At 40.5% G+C, this 15,392-nt stretch overlaps 2 protein-coding genes and 1 long non-coding RNA gene across 6 annotated transcripts; 2 read left to right on the top strand and 1 right to left on the bottom strand.

Annotated features, from left to right (window-relative positions):
- Window positions 1-340: 340 nt before the first annotated feature.
- On the bottom strand, window positions 341-9,022 carry recql (RecQ helicase-like). Of its 3 annotated transcripts, none has more exons than XM_034131321.1 (16): window positions 8,730-9,022; window positions 8,249-8,314; window positions 8,065-8,154; window positions 6,850-7,074; window positions 6,217-6,396; window positions 6,016-6,122; window positions 5,561-5,759; window positions 5,274-5,440; window positions 5,100-5,181; window positions 4,809-4,957; window positions 4,296-4,413; window positions 4,070-4,208; window positions 3,894-3,985; window positions 3,578-3,794; window positions 3,363-3,489; window positions 341-1,951 (listed from the first exon to the last, which is right to left on the bottom strand). In XM_034131321.1, exons 3-16 carry the CDS (start codon window positions 8,087-8,089, stop codon window positions 1,352-1,354), a joined length of 2,427 nt encoding a protein of 808 aa, XP_033987212.1. In that variant the 5' UTR covers window positions 8,090-8,154; window positions 8,249-8,314; window positions 8,730-9,022; the 3' UTR covers window positions 341-1,351. The 3 variants fall into 3 exon arrangements, with proteins under 3 accessions (XP_033987212.1, XP_033987211.1, XP_033987213.1); XM_034131322.1 differs by lacking the exon at window positions 8,249-8,314 and adding an exon at window positions 2,514-2,655 and having other exon boundaries at window positions 1,808-1,951; XM_034131320.1 differs by lacking the exon at window positions 8,249-8,314.
- On the top strand, window positions 3,736-6,318 carry LOC117483131. Its single transcript, XR_004555955.1, has 3 exons — window positions 3,736-3,810; window positions 5,946-6,066; window positions 6,228-6,318. It is a non-coding gene; the product is annotated as an uncharacterized LOC117483131 (long non-coding RNA).
- Window positions 9,023-9,984: 962 nt separating the features above from the next.
- Window positions 9,985-14,726, top strand: golt1ba (golgi transport 1Ba). Of its 2 annotated transcripts, XM_034131542.1 has the most exons (6): window positions 10,121-10,145; window positions 10,906-10,997; window positions 11,388-11,566; window positions 11,880-11,961; window positions 12,437-12,471; window positions 13,123-14,726. In XM_034131542.1, exons 1-5 carry the CDS (start codon window positions 10,121-10,123, stop codon window positions 12,443-12,445), a joined length of 387 nt encoding a protein of 128 aa, XP_033987433.1. In that variant the 3' UTR covers window positions 12,446-12,471; window positions 13,123-14,726. The 2 variants fall into 2 exon arrangements, with proteins under 2 accessions (XP_033987432.1, XP_033987433.1); XM_034131541.1 differs by lacking the exon at window positions 12,437-12,471 and having other exon boundaries at window positions 9,985-10,145.
- The last annotated feature ends 666 nt before the right edge of the window (window positions 14,727-15,392 follow it).

The raw sequence follows: 15,392 nt of genomic DNA, 5'->3' as shown, positions 1-15,392 counted from the left end.
CTGTGTTTTTATTATCAGTTTATGACGGTGACATGCACGAAAGGAGATTTCTACAATGGCTTAATATTTATCATTGTAAAACTGTAAACTTTTTTCAAATGTATGAATGACCTGAATTTATGTGAACATGTTTGAATGTGCACGTATGTGTGTGCTCGATGCATGGAATTCTACTTCTGTAACACTGAGCCACCGTGAACAGTTTGTGTGTGTGACCCCTTTTTACTGGAACTATTTATTTCTCATAACCATCGAAAGTAAATTTAATCTGTTTCATAAACGGTCTGCAGTAGTTATTTAAGTGGTGGAAGGTCAAGTATACAAGAAGGCATACACAGTCTCTTTTCATTTTTCATATTTATCTTATCATTCCAATACACATATTTTTACAACATTGGCCATCTGGACAAACACTGGCAAATCCCAGCAGAATGTGGTTTCCACAGCTAAACGAATGTCCAAGAAGCAAGATAACCCAGAATGTGTCAGCTGCAGGCTTTGGTCCTGGTATGTCTTACCATGTTCACTGTGAAGCATAGAACTGTCTGTGCTACTGATGAAAGTCATGAATGTCAGGGAACAAGTTGTGGTAGTAAAACAAATCCGACAGACAAGTCTTTCGCTCAGGTCATGCTGAGATAGTCATTGTCATTTGTAAACTGACCCAATGTCTCCTGGGTTGGGTTTTTATGATATTATGTAGTCTGAAACCTGCATACATCAGTGTCACTGTCAGCCAATAATAGTGTGCGTGTCGTTACTGCTTTTTGTCACTTAATTTAAAATGAAATGTTTTATGGAGAACCAGCAGCATACACTGTAATGTAGCAGAAACATAGCACAACAAAAAATACCATTTACTTTCAGTTTCAGTAATTTGTTGGTTTCCCATTGACTGAACTGCATATATTTCAAATAATTCCAATTCCCTTATATCTCCCACTTTGATTAATTATTAAGTTGGTAGATTTTCTTATAACAAAGCTGAAAAAGTACAGCTTTAATTAAAGTATCAGATTATTTTGAAGATATTCATCAATTGGCAACAGAGCAGTTGAGGTATGAAATATGGAAAATGTCTTTGAACCTATAAAGGACATTTAAAGGCAGAGGCACTTATTGTTGTATCACAGCAGCTTTCAAATAATTTCTAAAGCAAATGTTTTGTTTGTAGAAAAAAAACTAACTTTTAGGTGATGATTTGTAATCATCCTAATATTACCAGGTTAGTTCTTTCATACTACCACCAGGTGGCTCTAAAGTCACACTCATTCATAGTGGCTTATTTGACTGTGACAGCAAATACAAGCTTTCTCTCTAAGTGCAGTCGACTGAACTTCAAACTGTGATGTCATCGGTGCACCAGTTTCCTCCTGCCGCTGACCCGTGTCCACAGGCTGCGGGCCGTCTGAGCGATGGTCCCCCCTCGGGGAAGGCGGAGGCTCCGAAGCGGCTCCCTGATGCACGCCAGCACTCCTGGCTCGGAATCTTGCCCCAGGTACTCATGTGAAACGTAGTTTATCCTCCTAAGCTGTTTGCTGTAGTAGTTCCTCAGGTCACAGAGCTCTTCAGCTGCGGTCTCAGAGATGAAGGAGGCATGGGATGGAGAGCCGGGGACAGGTTTGGTGGCAGTGTCTCCAGCTGGGGATGGAGAATCTTCAGCTGCTGCATTTTGGCGGGGTTTCCTCCTCACTCTCTGAGGGGTGGTGGATTTGCACTTGGAGGGTTTAACTGGAGTTTTCTGACCGTCACTGTTAACGACAATGTTTATTTCAACCTCAATTTCATGTTGAGGCATGATGGACATGTCCTTTTCGTCCTCTCGCAGGTCATGTTTCCTGGACAGGTTGCTCTGTTCTTTAAATAGTTTCTGTTTGGGTGGAGTGGTACAGCTGTTGCCCACAACAATGGGGTCAAAGATCACATCCATCTCCTCGTTGGCTGATATGTCCTGTAAACAATATGGAACACTAAGGTCAGTGTACAACAGTGGCCAGTTCAGTCACCATAATATTCATTATTTAATGTCCTTTTAGAGTTATATTCAATTAATAGTATTGTACCATCAAACAAGAGGAATATATATCATGTAATTTAGCCCACCTCTCCATTTAGTCAGTGAAAATATAATATTATGTTAGTACCCCCGTGCGATGAAATGTTAGACAGTTAGTGGATGCTACATTCCAGGTATGGACATTAACACCGCAGATTATGGGTAATAGGCTTGGGCGACGTATAAATTCTATAACGGTCCGAGTAAGATATAGAATAGAATAGAAAGCCTTTATTATTGCCTAGTGGGTCATAGGGCTTTCACACAATTCTAAATACTATTTGCAAATCAAAATAAGATAGTATTTATATAAGACAGAAGACCTGCCCAATCAAATGTTGGGGGTTGAGGTCCCAATAGTGTCCTTTTATCACCCAAGCCTGCTGGTTAGTAACAGTGAGATGATACCATGCCAACAGAAGCAGTTGTTAACAGAGTGAAGAATGATGGACTGTACTTTGTCAGCTTGTCTTCTGGACAGGGTGGGGGGGGGGTTAAGGTAGGTCTGTCTTGACTTTCTTGGACACAGGGGCATCTCCAGCACTTTGAACTGATCTCTTTCCCTCTTTGGCTTGGCCCTTGCCACTCACAGCTTTTACCTGCAGGTCATTAACAACAGTCTTTACCTGAGATGATTAACATGGAGTGGACTCAGGAACACTAGAGGAGAGGACACTACAGTCTGAACACAGACACAAACAAACAGAAGCCTCCTTGTATCCCAGAAGCCTCCTTGTATCCCAGAGGCCCTTTTTGTACTCTTTCAGGTCATTTTGTATACATCTCTCTCGAAAATGCAGAACGGTCTGGAGGTTAAAATGGTATTCAACATAGAAAATCGCTCATATCTCCCCCAAGCTTTGAAGGCGTAATAAGCTGTTAGCAGTGGCAATGACATGGTGGTTAAATAGAAAAGCTCTAGAGAGTCTCGGGACACTACTATGCTTATTTCTTCAGGTTCATATTTGTATTATGCGCCTCTACTGAGATACGTTGTCTGAGATTCTCTAAACTTAAACACATACTGTGAATGACACCATTTAAAAAGATGTAATGCTCATCAATTTTTGGAACCTATTCTAAACAAAGAGACTTTTTTAAATACCACTTTGAGCTGTTTTAAGAACACAAGGGAACTGTAGAAGTCTTACAAACTTACTTAGTGCAATCTAAAGTGAAAGAAATGTGGAAAAGGTTCAGTATTATCTTTGGTTAAAAAATATAAACAAACTACTTACAGCAGTTAAAACAATTGAACAGTATGATGCTCTACAATACTACACAGTGGGAAACAGCATTTACTCACGGCAGATCCACTCCCTGTCGTCCTCATGTGCATCTTGAGTGTGTGTGTTTCGACCTTCAGCAGAGGAGCTTTGCGACCCAACTTCAAGTAGAAGTAGGTGGTGTACGGAGTGAAGCTGAAATCCTCTCTGAAGTCCACAGACAGAATTACTTACTTGACTAAACGGTCTCAAAACATGTTCTCATCAACATATTTATACTATTTTCTTTCCTTACCTGAGGTATCCCTGCAGCAACAGCCGCACTATCACAGATTCAGCCTGCAGCCGAGACAGAGTGGTGGTCTGGATCATCTTCCTGCGCTTGGCTGGTCCCTTCCCTATCCACGCCTCCACCACCTTCAGAGGAGTCAGCTTCTCATCCATTGACGTCGCTATTTCCACGATTTGCACCACCTGCTTGGCGTGCTCGGTGATGTCCACTGTGGTGTAATCTACAGGGAACAAAAGGTCAGATTATTACCAATTCAAAGAGAGAAAAAGGGCTTTTTTACAATCTCTAAAGAACACATAAGACATGAAGACATTAGCACCTTTTGCATGGCGGCAAGTATCACACATCTGGTTGCATCCTTCATCGTCCCAAATCTCATCGAAATGAACGGCCATGAGAGAGCGCCGACACCTTCACACAACAAACATGCATTCAAGTCATTGTGCGTAACTATCTATCACACTATAAAAAGTACTGTGTGTTTTGGCGCGCTACCTGTCAACATTCTGGCAGTAGTCGACCATCTGCAGGAGCTTCTTCTGACCAACGTTCTCCATCACCACCATGGTGCTGATCCTGAAGATGTCAGAGAAGCCAAAGTACACGATGCAGTCTGCTTGGCGGTCGTCCCGGCCTGGAGATACACAGATTTAAAATGTTGATATACAAAAATACCAGAGGAGAAGGAACAAGTACTCTCTCTGGATAGAATGGTGTGTACCTGCGCGTCCACTCTCTTGGTAGTAGTTCTCGATGGACTTGCTGATGGTGTGGTGGATGACAAACCGTACGTCAGGCTTGTCAATGCCCATGCCAAACGCCACTGTGGCCACCACCACCTAGAAAGGCCAAAGCAATCGCATAACAGGAGTGGAAAAATGTGAAAAGCGTCAACTCGAGGGAGAAACGTGCGTCGTTTAGCTTCCCAACATATCTGGGACCACAACATGTCCATAGCAGCAAAAGTGGTTACTTGGGTCATGGTTGATGAAAAGTTGTTGGTATCTACGTGGAGGTTATTCCCCCTCCAATCTGTGAGTGTTAAGCGAGTGACACAAGGCTAAAATGTGGCTCGCGTTCAGTGTAAACACGCCATTATGTTGCTATACTGGGATCAGTTATTTTACTGTGATCATTCCAGTCACCTTAAACAGCAAACCAAGCAAATCAGGGCTTGATTTAATTAAACAAAAAAAACACCCAACGAAAAGAAATACAGGTAGGCGTGTCATACCTGGATTTTGTTGGCGGTCCATTTGCGGTGAATGCGGGATTTATCTGCGGGCTCCATGTGAGAATAGTAGGGAAAAGCTATGATGTCGCTCTTCTGGAGTTCAGACGACACCGACTCTGCATCCTTCTGAGAGAACACGTACACGATTCCTGTGGAGCACAAATCAAAAAATATATTAAGCCTTATTGCTGTGTATGTGAATAAATATACATCTTAATCCCTCTGTAGAACATATAAGCCTCAATGTGATGCATTAGATACGTTTTTTTGAGTCTTAATAGGCAGCAGTACCTGACTGATCCTTGTATTTGCTCTTGATCAGAGCAGCGATGTCACTTATTGATGCCTCATGGTTAGAATCTTTAATACGGACCTGAGGAACAAGCAACCTGTAAGTGTCACTGCAGCATTTTCAATGTGTTTAAAGGGTCTGATAGTTGTGTTAAGAGCTGCCATGGTTCCCACCTCGTAGAAGAGATTGGTCCGGTTGAAGGATGCGGTCAGTGTGATGGTCTTTGGCACACACAGGATCTTCTCACAGTCCTTGAGGACGCTGCTGGTCGCTGTGGCTGTGAGTCCGAGTAGTGGCACTTTGGGGAACTGTCTCTTTAAGATGCCCAGCAGTTTATAATCTGCACAGACAAACACAACATAATAATAAATACATAATGTAGAAGTTGAGAGAAACTAACTTCGTGTCATTCGGCTTACTAAATTAGCCTTGGAATGATTATATCCCCTCCTCCTCTCACCTGTTCTGAAGTCGTGTCCCCATTGGCTGCAGCAGTGCACCTCGTCCACAGCGATACGACTCAGCAGGTTTGCGTTGTAGGCTTTCTCCAATCGAGACATGAGCAGCTTGCTCTTGGCAATCTTCTCTGGAGTCACGTACAGCAGCTTGAAAGGGGCCTTCGGATCCGTCATTCCAGCCATGACGCTCTTGGCGTGCTCCTAAAAAAAAAGGGTTATACATTTTGCTTTTTCATTTTTTCAGATTGTGAGTTATAGATTTTACTCCGCCAAAAAATATTGTCCTTCGAAATGCCCTCTAATACTAATAATAAAAGCATTGGCCTCCAACAGGGGGTGCTCAATCTCATTTTTTAAACTATTTTTTCTGTGGAAATCCTTTTTCAGTTTTCAGGAAGATTAGTTAACGAAGAGATCAACAGACTGAAGTGTGAGGTAAAATACAACCATCTGTTACCTTGCTACTGGACGCATTTAGCATGACTGCTGCCACATCGATGGAATTCAGGTACATGATCTGGTCCTCCATTAGGGACAGCAGGGGGGTGACAACCAGTGTAAAACCTGACACAAACATACATGTGATAGGAAACCAATTTCAGAGTCAATAAGCAACATAATTATCTCATATGTGTATCTCATGTGTGTGTCTCTGTACCGTTGGAGCAGACTGCTGGCAGCTGGTAGCAGAGGCTCTTCCCTCTCCCTGTGGGCATCACCAGGAACAGATCTTTGCCCGACAGAGTGAGGTTCATGGCCCTCAGCTGCAGTGGTCTGAACGTGGAGAGATGGAACGTGTCCTTCAGGTGCTGCTCCAAATTTTCAGACCATGGAAAATCTACCAAACATTAAAGGTCACCTATTATGCAAAATCCACTTTTTCATGTCTTTTCTACATAAACATGTGTCCCCTCTGCGTAAAGAGATTCTGAAAGTTTCAGGAAAAAAGATTCGCTCACTTTTTGTCCTGATCCATTTATATAAAAACCTGTCTGAAAATGAGCTGATCAGATTTTGGCCACTTTATGATGTCATAACGATTTTTTTGGCTTGTGTAACCATTAGCCAATTACCAACCAAGGTAATCAGCTCTTTTGAAACAGGGCTGAAACAGAGGGGATTATGGGATGCTATCTGTTTGGTATTTCGAGCCAAACACTTCAGAGACATTTCTTTTTGTATATATCTGAGACCTATAATATATTGATGAAAAACAGTATAATAGGGGAAAAGAGAAAGTCAACCCACTGCCTTATGGAATCTGAATTGTATAGCCATGTGTGTAGAGTACCTGTGCCGTCATATAGCAGCATCTCCTGCTTGCTAATAACAGGAGTGGCTCCAGATGACTTTGAGGAAGACGATGATGGCTTTGCGGCATCACAGGCCTCCTCCAGCTCCTGCAGCAGGGCATTTTTCCGTTCATTCAGCTCAGCTTGCTTCTCCTGGAGATCGGAGATCTGCAGCTCCACCAACTCCAGCTCTGACTCCACAGAGTCCAGCTCCTGCTGCACGTCTGAAAAGGTACAAACACACCAGGAAAACAGCTGATGAGTTGCGTTAGAGCCAGTATTTTGTTTTTATAAGAAAGGCCACCTAATCGTGACGTCTGTAGTCAACTGAGTATTAAAGACTACAATTCCCACGGCGCCTCTTCTAAAGTGACAGTGATGGGCAACCTGTTAGAAAGACACCGTCGAGGCACAATTTGTAACCAATCAACTACTATTTAACAAGCCTTAACAAAGAAAGAAAGCAAGAAAGAATACCTAGGTTGTTTGTTATTTTATTGGAGTTTTGCCTCTTTGTTTTGACTATTGTAAAGGCCTCTTTTCTTTGTTGCATGTGTAAAAAGTTTGTTATTTTATTTTGAGCATTGCACAACATCATCCCACCATCGGAGGCCAAGCAACTCATCAACTGTAAGTAACACAAATATAAAGGAAAGAAAACGAGTTACAAATGTCTATTTAAGGCGTCTATTGGCTTGATAGAAATAAGGAAGGACGCCACGACAAGTTGTAAGTAAGTATGAATGGAAACAAGATAGTTGCAAAAGATGCAAATGCAGTCTATTTACTGTGACTATTTTTCTGAAACAGGATTAAAACGTGTGTGTACGGAGATTGTTTATGTTTTAAAACAACATATAGGTGTGTGGATGCCTCAGTAGCGTTATCCTGATGGTGTGAACAGGGAGGTGTCTGTCAGGTCTCACACATGAACAGGTGGTACCAGTCCTCTGAGGATCACACCTCCACAGCTAATGATCTCATTTCAATCTCTCTGTCCCTCCCCCAGTGTCCCTTCAGAGGCAGGGTGTTGTCTTTCAGCGGGCCCCGTGAAACCACGACATCTCATGCAAAAACAACTGCAGGATTACCAAAGGAACCGTGTGCGGGTTTACATCTTAGCACTGTTTAGTCTGAGGTTCGGCAAATGTTCGTGCATATAAAACGGATGCAAAGAAGTTGCATAAAACCTCCATCGTCTGTTTCTGACCTACCATTAGTTCCTCCACCACAATCCATATTTGGCAGACTGATATTGCTCAGGAAGGAGCCAACCAGACTTTCAGAGATGTTGAAAGGATTCCCTGTAAGACATAGACACATTCAACAAAAACATCAGTTTTCAAATTCACTTTTTATTAATGTTTCTGAATGAGCCATACTCTGGGTACTACTAACCATTTAGCAATTTTCTGATGGCACCTTGACTCTCGTTGAAGGATCATGTGAATTAATATCCCACTACTAATGGTAGTTAGATATAATATTAGTTAGATTTAAAAAAGCTATTATGGTCATCAAGTGAAACATTGACATTCTATGTATTTACCACTGCCAGTTCACCTATGAAGGCAGTTTAACTTTAACCTGAACAAAAATAACCAAAGTTACATCTACTTACTCAATATTTACGTTAGCTAGTTAGTTAAAATGCACCTGGTTCATCCAACTTAGCTGTTTAATGGTAATTGTACCCTCACAGCGACATTAGAGCATCCTGTTTAACCGACTTCAACTCTCCTGCACCTGCCAGCTTCTCCAGATAACTAAATAAAGCTTTGCTACTTTCAACGTTTCCCCTCTGTTATGTAGGCAACATTAGCTCATTTCATACGTCTGGGATAAGCAATTTAAAAAGCAAAAAGTACGTATGACTAACCATTCAGCAACTTTCATTCATGGGTGTGTAAGAGCCTTCTTGTTGGTGAATCCACTTCACGGTTGCTATAACAGACCGCCTTTAGAAAGTCTTCTTCTCTCGATTTAATGGCAGATCGCACACACCTTAGAGTGCATACCGCCACCTAGTGTACAAGAGTGTGCATCATCATGTCATTTTCCTCATGGAGTAGATCAATAATATAACCTTTTTTAGATTTTTCTTACTTAAGCTGAAATATGAAACTGTATTTTTTTGTATTATATGTGTTTTTTGTATTACTTTATGTCTACCCCACATGTTTTTGTATACAAAATATATGATGTTCATCATATATGTTCTTGAATAAAATAAAATATAATAATTAAAACAATTAGTCTTACCATCCCTTTCATTAAAAACAGTAAACAGTGCCTTCCTGGTATATCTTATGCTTTCTTCTTCTGTAACCACCATCCTTGTCAAGTTCAACTACTTAATCAATTAGCTTTTCAATTTCTGTGTCATACATGGTGCAACTTTATACATTTTTTCACATTTTCTTTAACTCGACAGTTCCCACACTTTCCCCTTTGACTTTCCCACAGAAGGAACATAGTGCCATTTCATTATTCTCAAATCTAATCAACGTCCTTCTTTCTGTTCCATTCTTGACCCTTTATAAAACTGCCTTTTGTAATTTGACTCTATGCTTCCTAAGATGAATATTGAGTCAGAGTTCTCTTTATAAACCCATGGCATAATCATATGTATTGAGATAAGCAGATCCATTCAAACCTTTGTTGCTCCCATTCATTTCTATCCATCCAGCTTAAGCCCAAACCCCAAGCCTGAGTGTGCTGCGTTCAAGACCCACGTTCAGTAAAAAATGACATTACCTTTCGAGAGTTTAGATGTTTCTTCTTTTTTGCTAGTATCTATTATTATGCAACCCAATATGTGTGTTTTACTAGAATATTAGATTTATCATATATGCACACACTATTGCAAATTATGAGATAGAGTAGATAGAGTTGCAAAGTGGTTGTTTGAGTGTTTTTCATATTCCTTTCAGCGATATAATGATTTTACATGAGTGTTACATGCAGTAGGTGGTCAGGTCCATAAACTGTATTAAATAGTTCATTCACACTGTGGCAAAAACTACTCGTAGGCCTACTTTTACTTTCAGTGGCTTCTCACACTATGCAACAATATGAACAGCGAGAGTGTTGTTGAATGCGACACGGCGCTCTTCCGGAAGATGACATCGCGAGAGGGTGTGTTTCCGGAAGACGTGGCTGTTGCTGCAGTAGCAGCTGTCATCTAAATTGTTCTCAGAAGAGTACTTGAATGTTACTTTAAATATTATCTATTTATAGTGTATATTAACCTGTTTATTCACCGTCAAGATGATTTCGCTAACGGACTCCCAGAGTAAGACTTTTTGATATTTGAGCATCTATGAATTTAAGATGCAGCTGAGCTGTGAGTTAACTAGCAATTAGCATTCAGTGCAAGGAAAGTAAGCTTACATTTTCCCCATGGCATTCCATTACCCATGGCCCACAAAGCTAAATGCTAACTCCTACTACTATAACAAATGTTGATTAAAAGTAGCACACGTTCATGTTGTATTTCCGTATTTCTAAGCTTTGACTAGCTTGAAAGGAAAGTGAACAATGGAGGTCCAGCTCCAGTGAAATTACCAGAGGTGGAGGAAGTACTCAGATCTTTTACTTAAGTAAAAAAGTACCAGAGTTTAGTAATACTTTGTTACAAGTTCAAGTCCTGCAATCAAAATGTTACTCAAGCAAAAGTACAAATGTACATAAAGTACCAAAAGTAAAAGTACCCATTTAGCAGATTGGCCCATTTCAGAATAATATATATGATATGTTTGATTATAATGATTGATGCAGCTAGCTTGAACTACTTTGTATTCTGCAGGTTAGCTTGTGAATTTACTCCAGGTGTAACTAAAGTCTGATTTAAGTGTTGAATATAATTCAAAACAACAATACAAATCTGAAAGTTAGCTAAAGGTAAACAGTCCATTACATGCAAAAAAATGGCCATGGTGTCAAATAATGGCCAGTCATATATATATATTCAGCTTCATATTCCAAATCTATGCTTATGTAACAATATCTGACAGCAGAGTGTAACCTTCCTGTTGTATGTGTTTGTGTTGCAGAGATTGGAATGGGATTAACAGGCTTCGGCGTTTTTTTCCTCTTCTTCGGGATGATCCTGTTTTTTGACAAAGCACTCCTGGCTATTGGAAATGTGAGTGTATTCATCTCATTGAACTGATATCATATGTCTTAGAAACAGGTTTGACCTCATTTCTTTGCATTAAATCCACCAGCTGAGCCCTCAAACTTGACATGTTCTTTAAGTTTTGCTGCACTGATCAAATGAAGTTTCCTCTCCTCCAGCTTTGCCGGTCTCACTTTTCAAAAAGAACGGTCAAATTTGAAACGGCAAATATCCTAATTCTAAGCTCCAAAATAACTGAATCATACATTCCTATAATGCAACCCCTTAGCATATCTTTCTTAGATCCTCCATTCCATCCTAGACCAAGATGTCTTCCACACCACACACTCACTTTGTAATGCAGAGTCTCTGTAAGGACCAATAAGAGACCACTCTCTTCCCCCTTTTTCTCCGTAGATCCTGTTTGTTGCTGGACTTTCCTTTGTCATCGGGCTGGAGAGGACCTTCCGTTTCTTCTTCCAGAAACATAAAATTAAGGCCACCAGCTTCTTCCTGGGTGGTGTGCTGGTGGTTCTGATCGGCTGGCCCATCATCGGAGTGGTGCTGGAGATCTACGGCTTTTTCCTCTTGTTTAGGTAGGAGGGAACAAACAGGGAACAAAGGGGGAACAAGCTGAGAACAGGAACAGCATACTGACAATACTAGCATGCTTTAAGACTTGTTTGACGTGTACCTCCTTTCATTAACTATCAACAGTATAAAGGAACACATAATACACAGGCATTTTAATGTTAAAACTTAAAGCAAATCATTTATATAGATGTTAATTTAATTGTGTTGCATTTCTCTGTTTCATGCAGTTATCTTTATTAGGATGCTTACTAACTTCTCTTTGCTTTTATTTCTTCCCATCATTCGTTCTCTCTCTTGAACTCTCCTCACATCCAGGGGTTTCTTCCCAGTTATAGTGGGCTTCATCAGAAGAATACCAGTCCTCGGCTCCATCCTGAACCTTCCCTTCATCAGCGCAGTACGTATCACCCGGCACTGCTGCCCCCCTGCAGCTCTGCCCTGTTTACACATAGCATGGCTTTTCCTGTTTATTATTTACCCTGTTCAAACAATGCGTCCTCTAAAGAATACAAAAATGCCCCCCCCCCCGATCCAATGATAGCTTAGCTCCTACAGCTGGTTTAATGAAAATGTACTGTGAGTTGATCTGGATTCGTTATCCACTTGAAGGAGGACTTCAAATCGGAGTAAACGTTTCCGGAATGGCTCTGAATGACTATTTCTGATAAGGGGTGTTTTGTAAATGCTGTGATGTCAGGGTTGTCATGGCATTAACTCTAGAGGTTCAAATGCATGAGGTCCGCAACGACTGCCACTTTTAACTCTAAAACTCCTAGGTTTAGCCTGCTTGTGGCTGATGGACATGCTGCGACTGTGCTATTGTGTGGGAATATTTGTTTTGAGGTGTCTCTGTCTGTGTGTTTTTATTAAAGCCTTCGTAAGGCTCTGAGGACAATCAGCAGCTGTGGTCAGTCACTGCCGATTTTCCCTTGCATGCTTACATTTTATTAACATTTTACTATATTCATTAAAGACGTGATGGAAGGGAAAGCTTTTGCTCTTGCTTAGGGAGCTGATAATCATTGTTTAACAATATTTTTAAATCATATTTGGCTCTAAAGGCACACATGATAGGTAAAACAAGTTTCACTGAAGTCCAAGTTGTCCCTTTAATGATACAGTCATTATATTTGCAATGGAAGCAAATGTTGTCCAGCAAAATAGGTTGTGTTGGAAGGTTGATTGCATAGTGACTGTTAACAGGTCCAGTTGTTGATCCACTATAGCTGGCAAAAGGGTTGTAACAGTACACCGTGATATTAAAATTGACAGTCATACGGGTCAATCTGTGTGAATTATTCCAATTGGTAATAACAATAGAACCAAAAATGGCAGGAATTTATTCTGTTTGTCCTGTTTACCTGTTGTGTGTCCCTTTAGTCCTGCATGCTTTCCATTATAACATGCTAAATGATAAGGATAGTGGTGTCACACTAACATTTTGTATTTCTTTGAGCGCTCACAGGTCTGTGTGCCAAATCATGTTATTTTTTTTTAAACCAGAGAAGCTGAAAAGCAACAAGATGATGCTTACGACTGTTTCTCTCTTTCCTTTCAGTATGTGGACAAAGCGGGAGAAAGCAACACCATGGTATAACAGACTCTTTGTACCCAGAGAAGGCTATTTGAGAACAGTAGGTTTTATAAAGCATCACAATCCCATCAAATTCCTCCCCCCCCCCCTGCCGCAGCCAAAGACTTTCTGTCTGCAATTTCCCTTGTCAGTGCTACCAATCAAAGGTTCATCAGAGCGTCGCACCACCAGTCTGTTACTAAAGGGTGGAGTTACTAAGGTCACTACAATAAATATTCCAAAAGCTATTGATCCTTTCCCTGTTGAGTGCATCTGGCACGAAAATGGAAGATGGAAGACTCCTTCAAAGCACCATCGACTCTGTCTACATGACTCTCTTACACTGTGGAAAAAAACTGTCAAACATACTGATGTTCCACAAGGACGAGAATTGGACATACAGCTTGCCATGTTGCAACATTTCTGTGCCTGTGCTTTGACTTTTCTTGGACAAAAGTCCTGCTTCTTGCAGATTTTCTGTGATATTTGGTCTATTTTTTCTTTTCGCAGCTATTTAATTACCAAGTGTGGCTTTTGTTATATTTTCCTTTTGTTACATGTCATTTCTGATTACAGTTGGCTAATGATTACTTACTTACTTCATCTAATGATCAGTGCTTTACTTCATCTCTAGTGAGGTGCTTTGGCATCATACTAGAATATTTTAGAATCGTATTGTTACAACTATTAAAGTCTGGTCACAACAGAAAGAGGCAACACCATATTGTAGATGACACATGGAAGGTGAATTTCATCCAGTTGGTGCTAGAAGCTTTGTGATGTAGTGAATACTCATGAGGCTAGCTAGCAAACTAGCTGTTTAGCTAACGGCTAACCCAATAACTAGCCAGCTACATGCTGTCACAAAAGCTATCGAAGCTAGCCGCTTTGCTAACTGTCAGTAGCAAGCAAGGTCGCTTAGTCATTAACAGGATAATACTCAGAGTTCAGTTTATTTAAGAAACATTTGTGTAGCAACCTCTCCTGTCTCATTACTGTCAACACACCATTGATGTTTAAAGAGTAGTCTTCATCCCAGAAGAGCAGGGTTGTATGAAAGTCAAATTCTGTCAAACTTGATATTTTTTAAATGTTTGCAGACTAAATGTTTCAGGTCAATTTCAACTTGGGTCTTGGTAAAAACCAAAACCAAATGTATCCCATAATGGATTAACACTTAAAAACTGGTATGATCCTGGTAGATCTCTTTAAGAGTTCACACATTAAACTCATCACTGAATGTATATAATCAAACTCTTTTACAACCTGGGAACTTCCATTCTGAGGCAACTTTACGTGCTTGTGAACCTACAGACCTTTTATATCTAAATGTTATCATCAGGTCTTAGAGAACCCCTTTGGGGGTCGAGTCCTATCCACATTCATTTGCTTCTTTTGTTTTTTTAAAACAAATTCTTCAACATTGCAGACATCAGCCACCACAACCCAGGAGCTGAATAAATGGACTATTTAACTGTGGGTTTTTCTGTTGGGAGCATCCAAATTGAAGTTACATGTGAAATGACGATGTATGTATGGCACTTTTGTTGTAAATATACTATGGAAGTAAGCTTTCTATCTGCCATCAATCTTGTTTCTGGTTGTTTATTCCTGTCCGTTTAGTGACTATCTACACACACTATGAATCAGGTTTTTCAACATTCACATACCCACATGTATTTTTTGCATATTTCAAACAATATATTTCTCCCATGTAAGCTGCTCTGCAATGGCTCCCTGGAAAATGCAGAATATAATTGAAACTCAACTAAAAAAGCTCTCAATGGTCAGACACGATCTTATTTAAAAAGAGCTCATAGTACCCTATTCCCCCACCACAACGACACGCTTCCAGAAAACAGGTTTCTTTGTCACCCTCTCTACACTTAACAGTAGGCTTAAGACCTTTCCCATGAACAAAGCTTATAATTAGGGCTGGCTCAGGCCTCCTCTCCCTCTCTATCTGCATCCATTCATCTCCATCTGCATGCAAACACATCCCAAAAATGCATGTTACCAACTCGACATCGGGGCATCGTCCCTCTCTCCTGCAGGTTTCCATGTTTACTGATTGCATCATGAAATGTTGATGCGCGTGTCGCCGCGGTCATGCTTGGCGCTTACGTTATTATTTGTGACACCTAAAAGATGTTTGACATCCTCTTAGATCGATCTTTTTCATGTTCACATTAACATTTTTGTCTTGTGTAAACGTTTGATTGATTATGGACAAAACAAATACATCTACAGCTAAC

The sequence above is a fragment of the Trematomus bernacchii genome, unplaced genomic scaffold (genome assembly GCF_902827165.1).
Source record: "Trematomus bernacchii unplaced genomic scaffold, fTreBer1.1, whole genome shotgun sequence".
Classification (NCBI taxonomy): Eukaryota; Metazoa; Chordata; class Actinopteri; order Perciformes; family Nototheniidae; genus Trematomus; species Trematomus bernacchii.
Note: the sequence above shows the minus strand (reverse complement) of the source record. Positions and strands in the feature narration are given on the sequence as shown.

Bases quoted from the DNA above. Each gene is read 5' to 3' on its own strand.
- recql (XM_034131321.1), bottom strand. From the start codon at position 8,089: ATGGATTGTGGTGGAGGAACTAATG. The intron at 7,075-8,064 runs GTAGGTCAGAAA...GTACCTTTTCAG, and splicing joins TTGTGGTGGAGGAACTAATG to ACGTGCAGCAGGAGCTGGAC. The intron at 3,490-3,577 runs GTAAGGAAAGAA...TGTGGACTTCAG, and splicing joins TTGCTGCAGGGATACCTCAG to AGAGGATTTCAGCTTCACTC.
- golt1ba (XM_034131541.1), top strand. From the start codon at position 10,121: ATGATTTCGCTAACGGACTCCCAGA. The intron at 10,998-11,387 runs GTGAGTGTATTC...TTTTCTCCGTAG, and splicing joins CACTCCTGGCTATTGGAAAT to ATCCTGTTTGTTGCTGGACT. The intron at 11,962-13,122 runs GTACGTATCACC...CTTTCCTTTCAG, and splicing joins ACCTTCCCTTCATCAGCGCA to TATGTGGACAAAGCGGGAGA.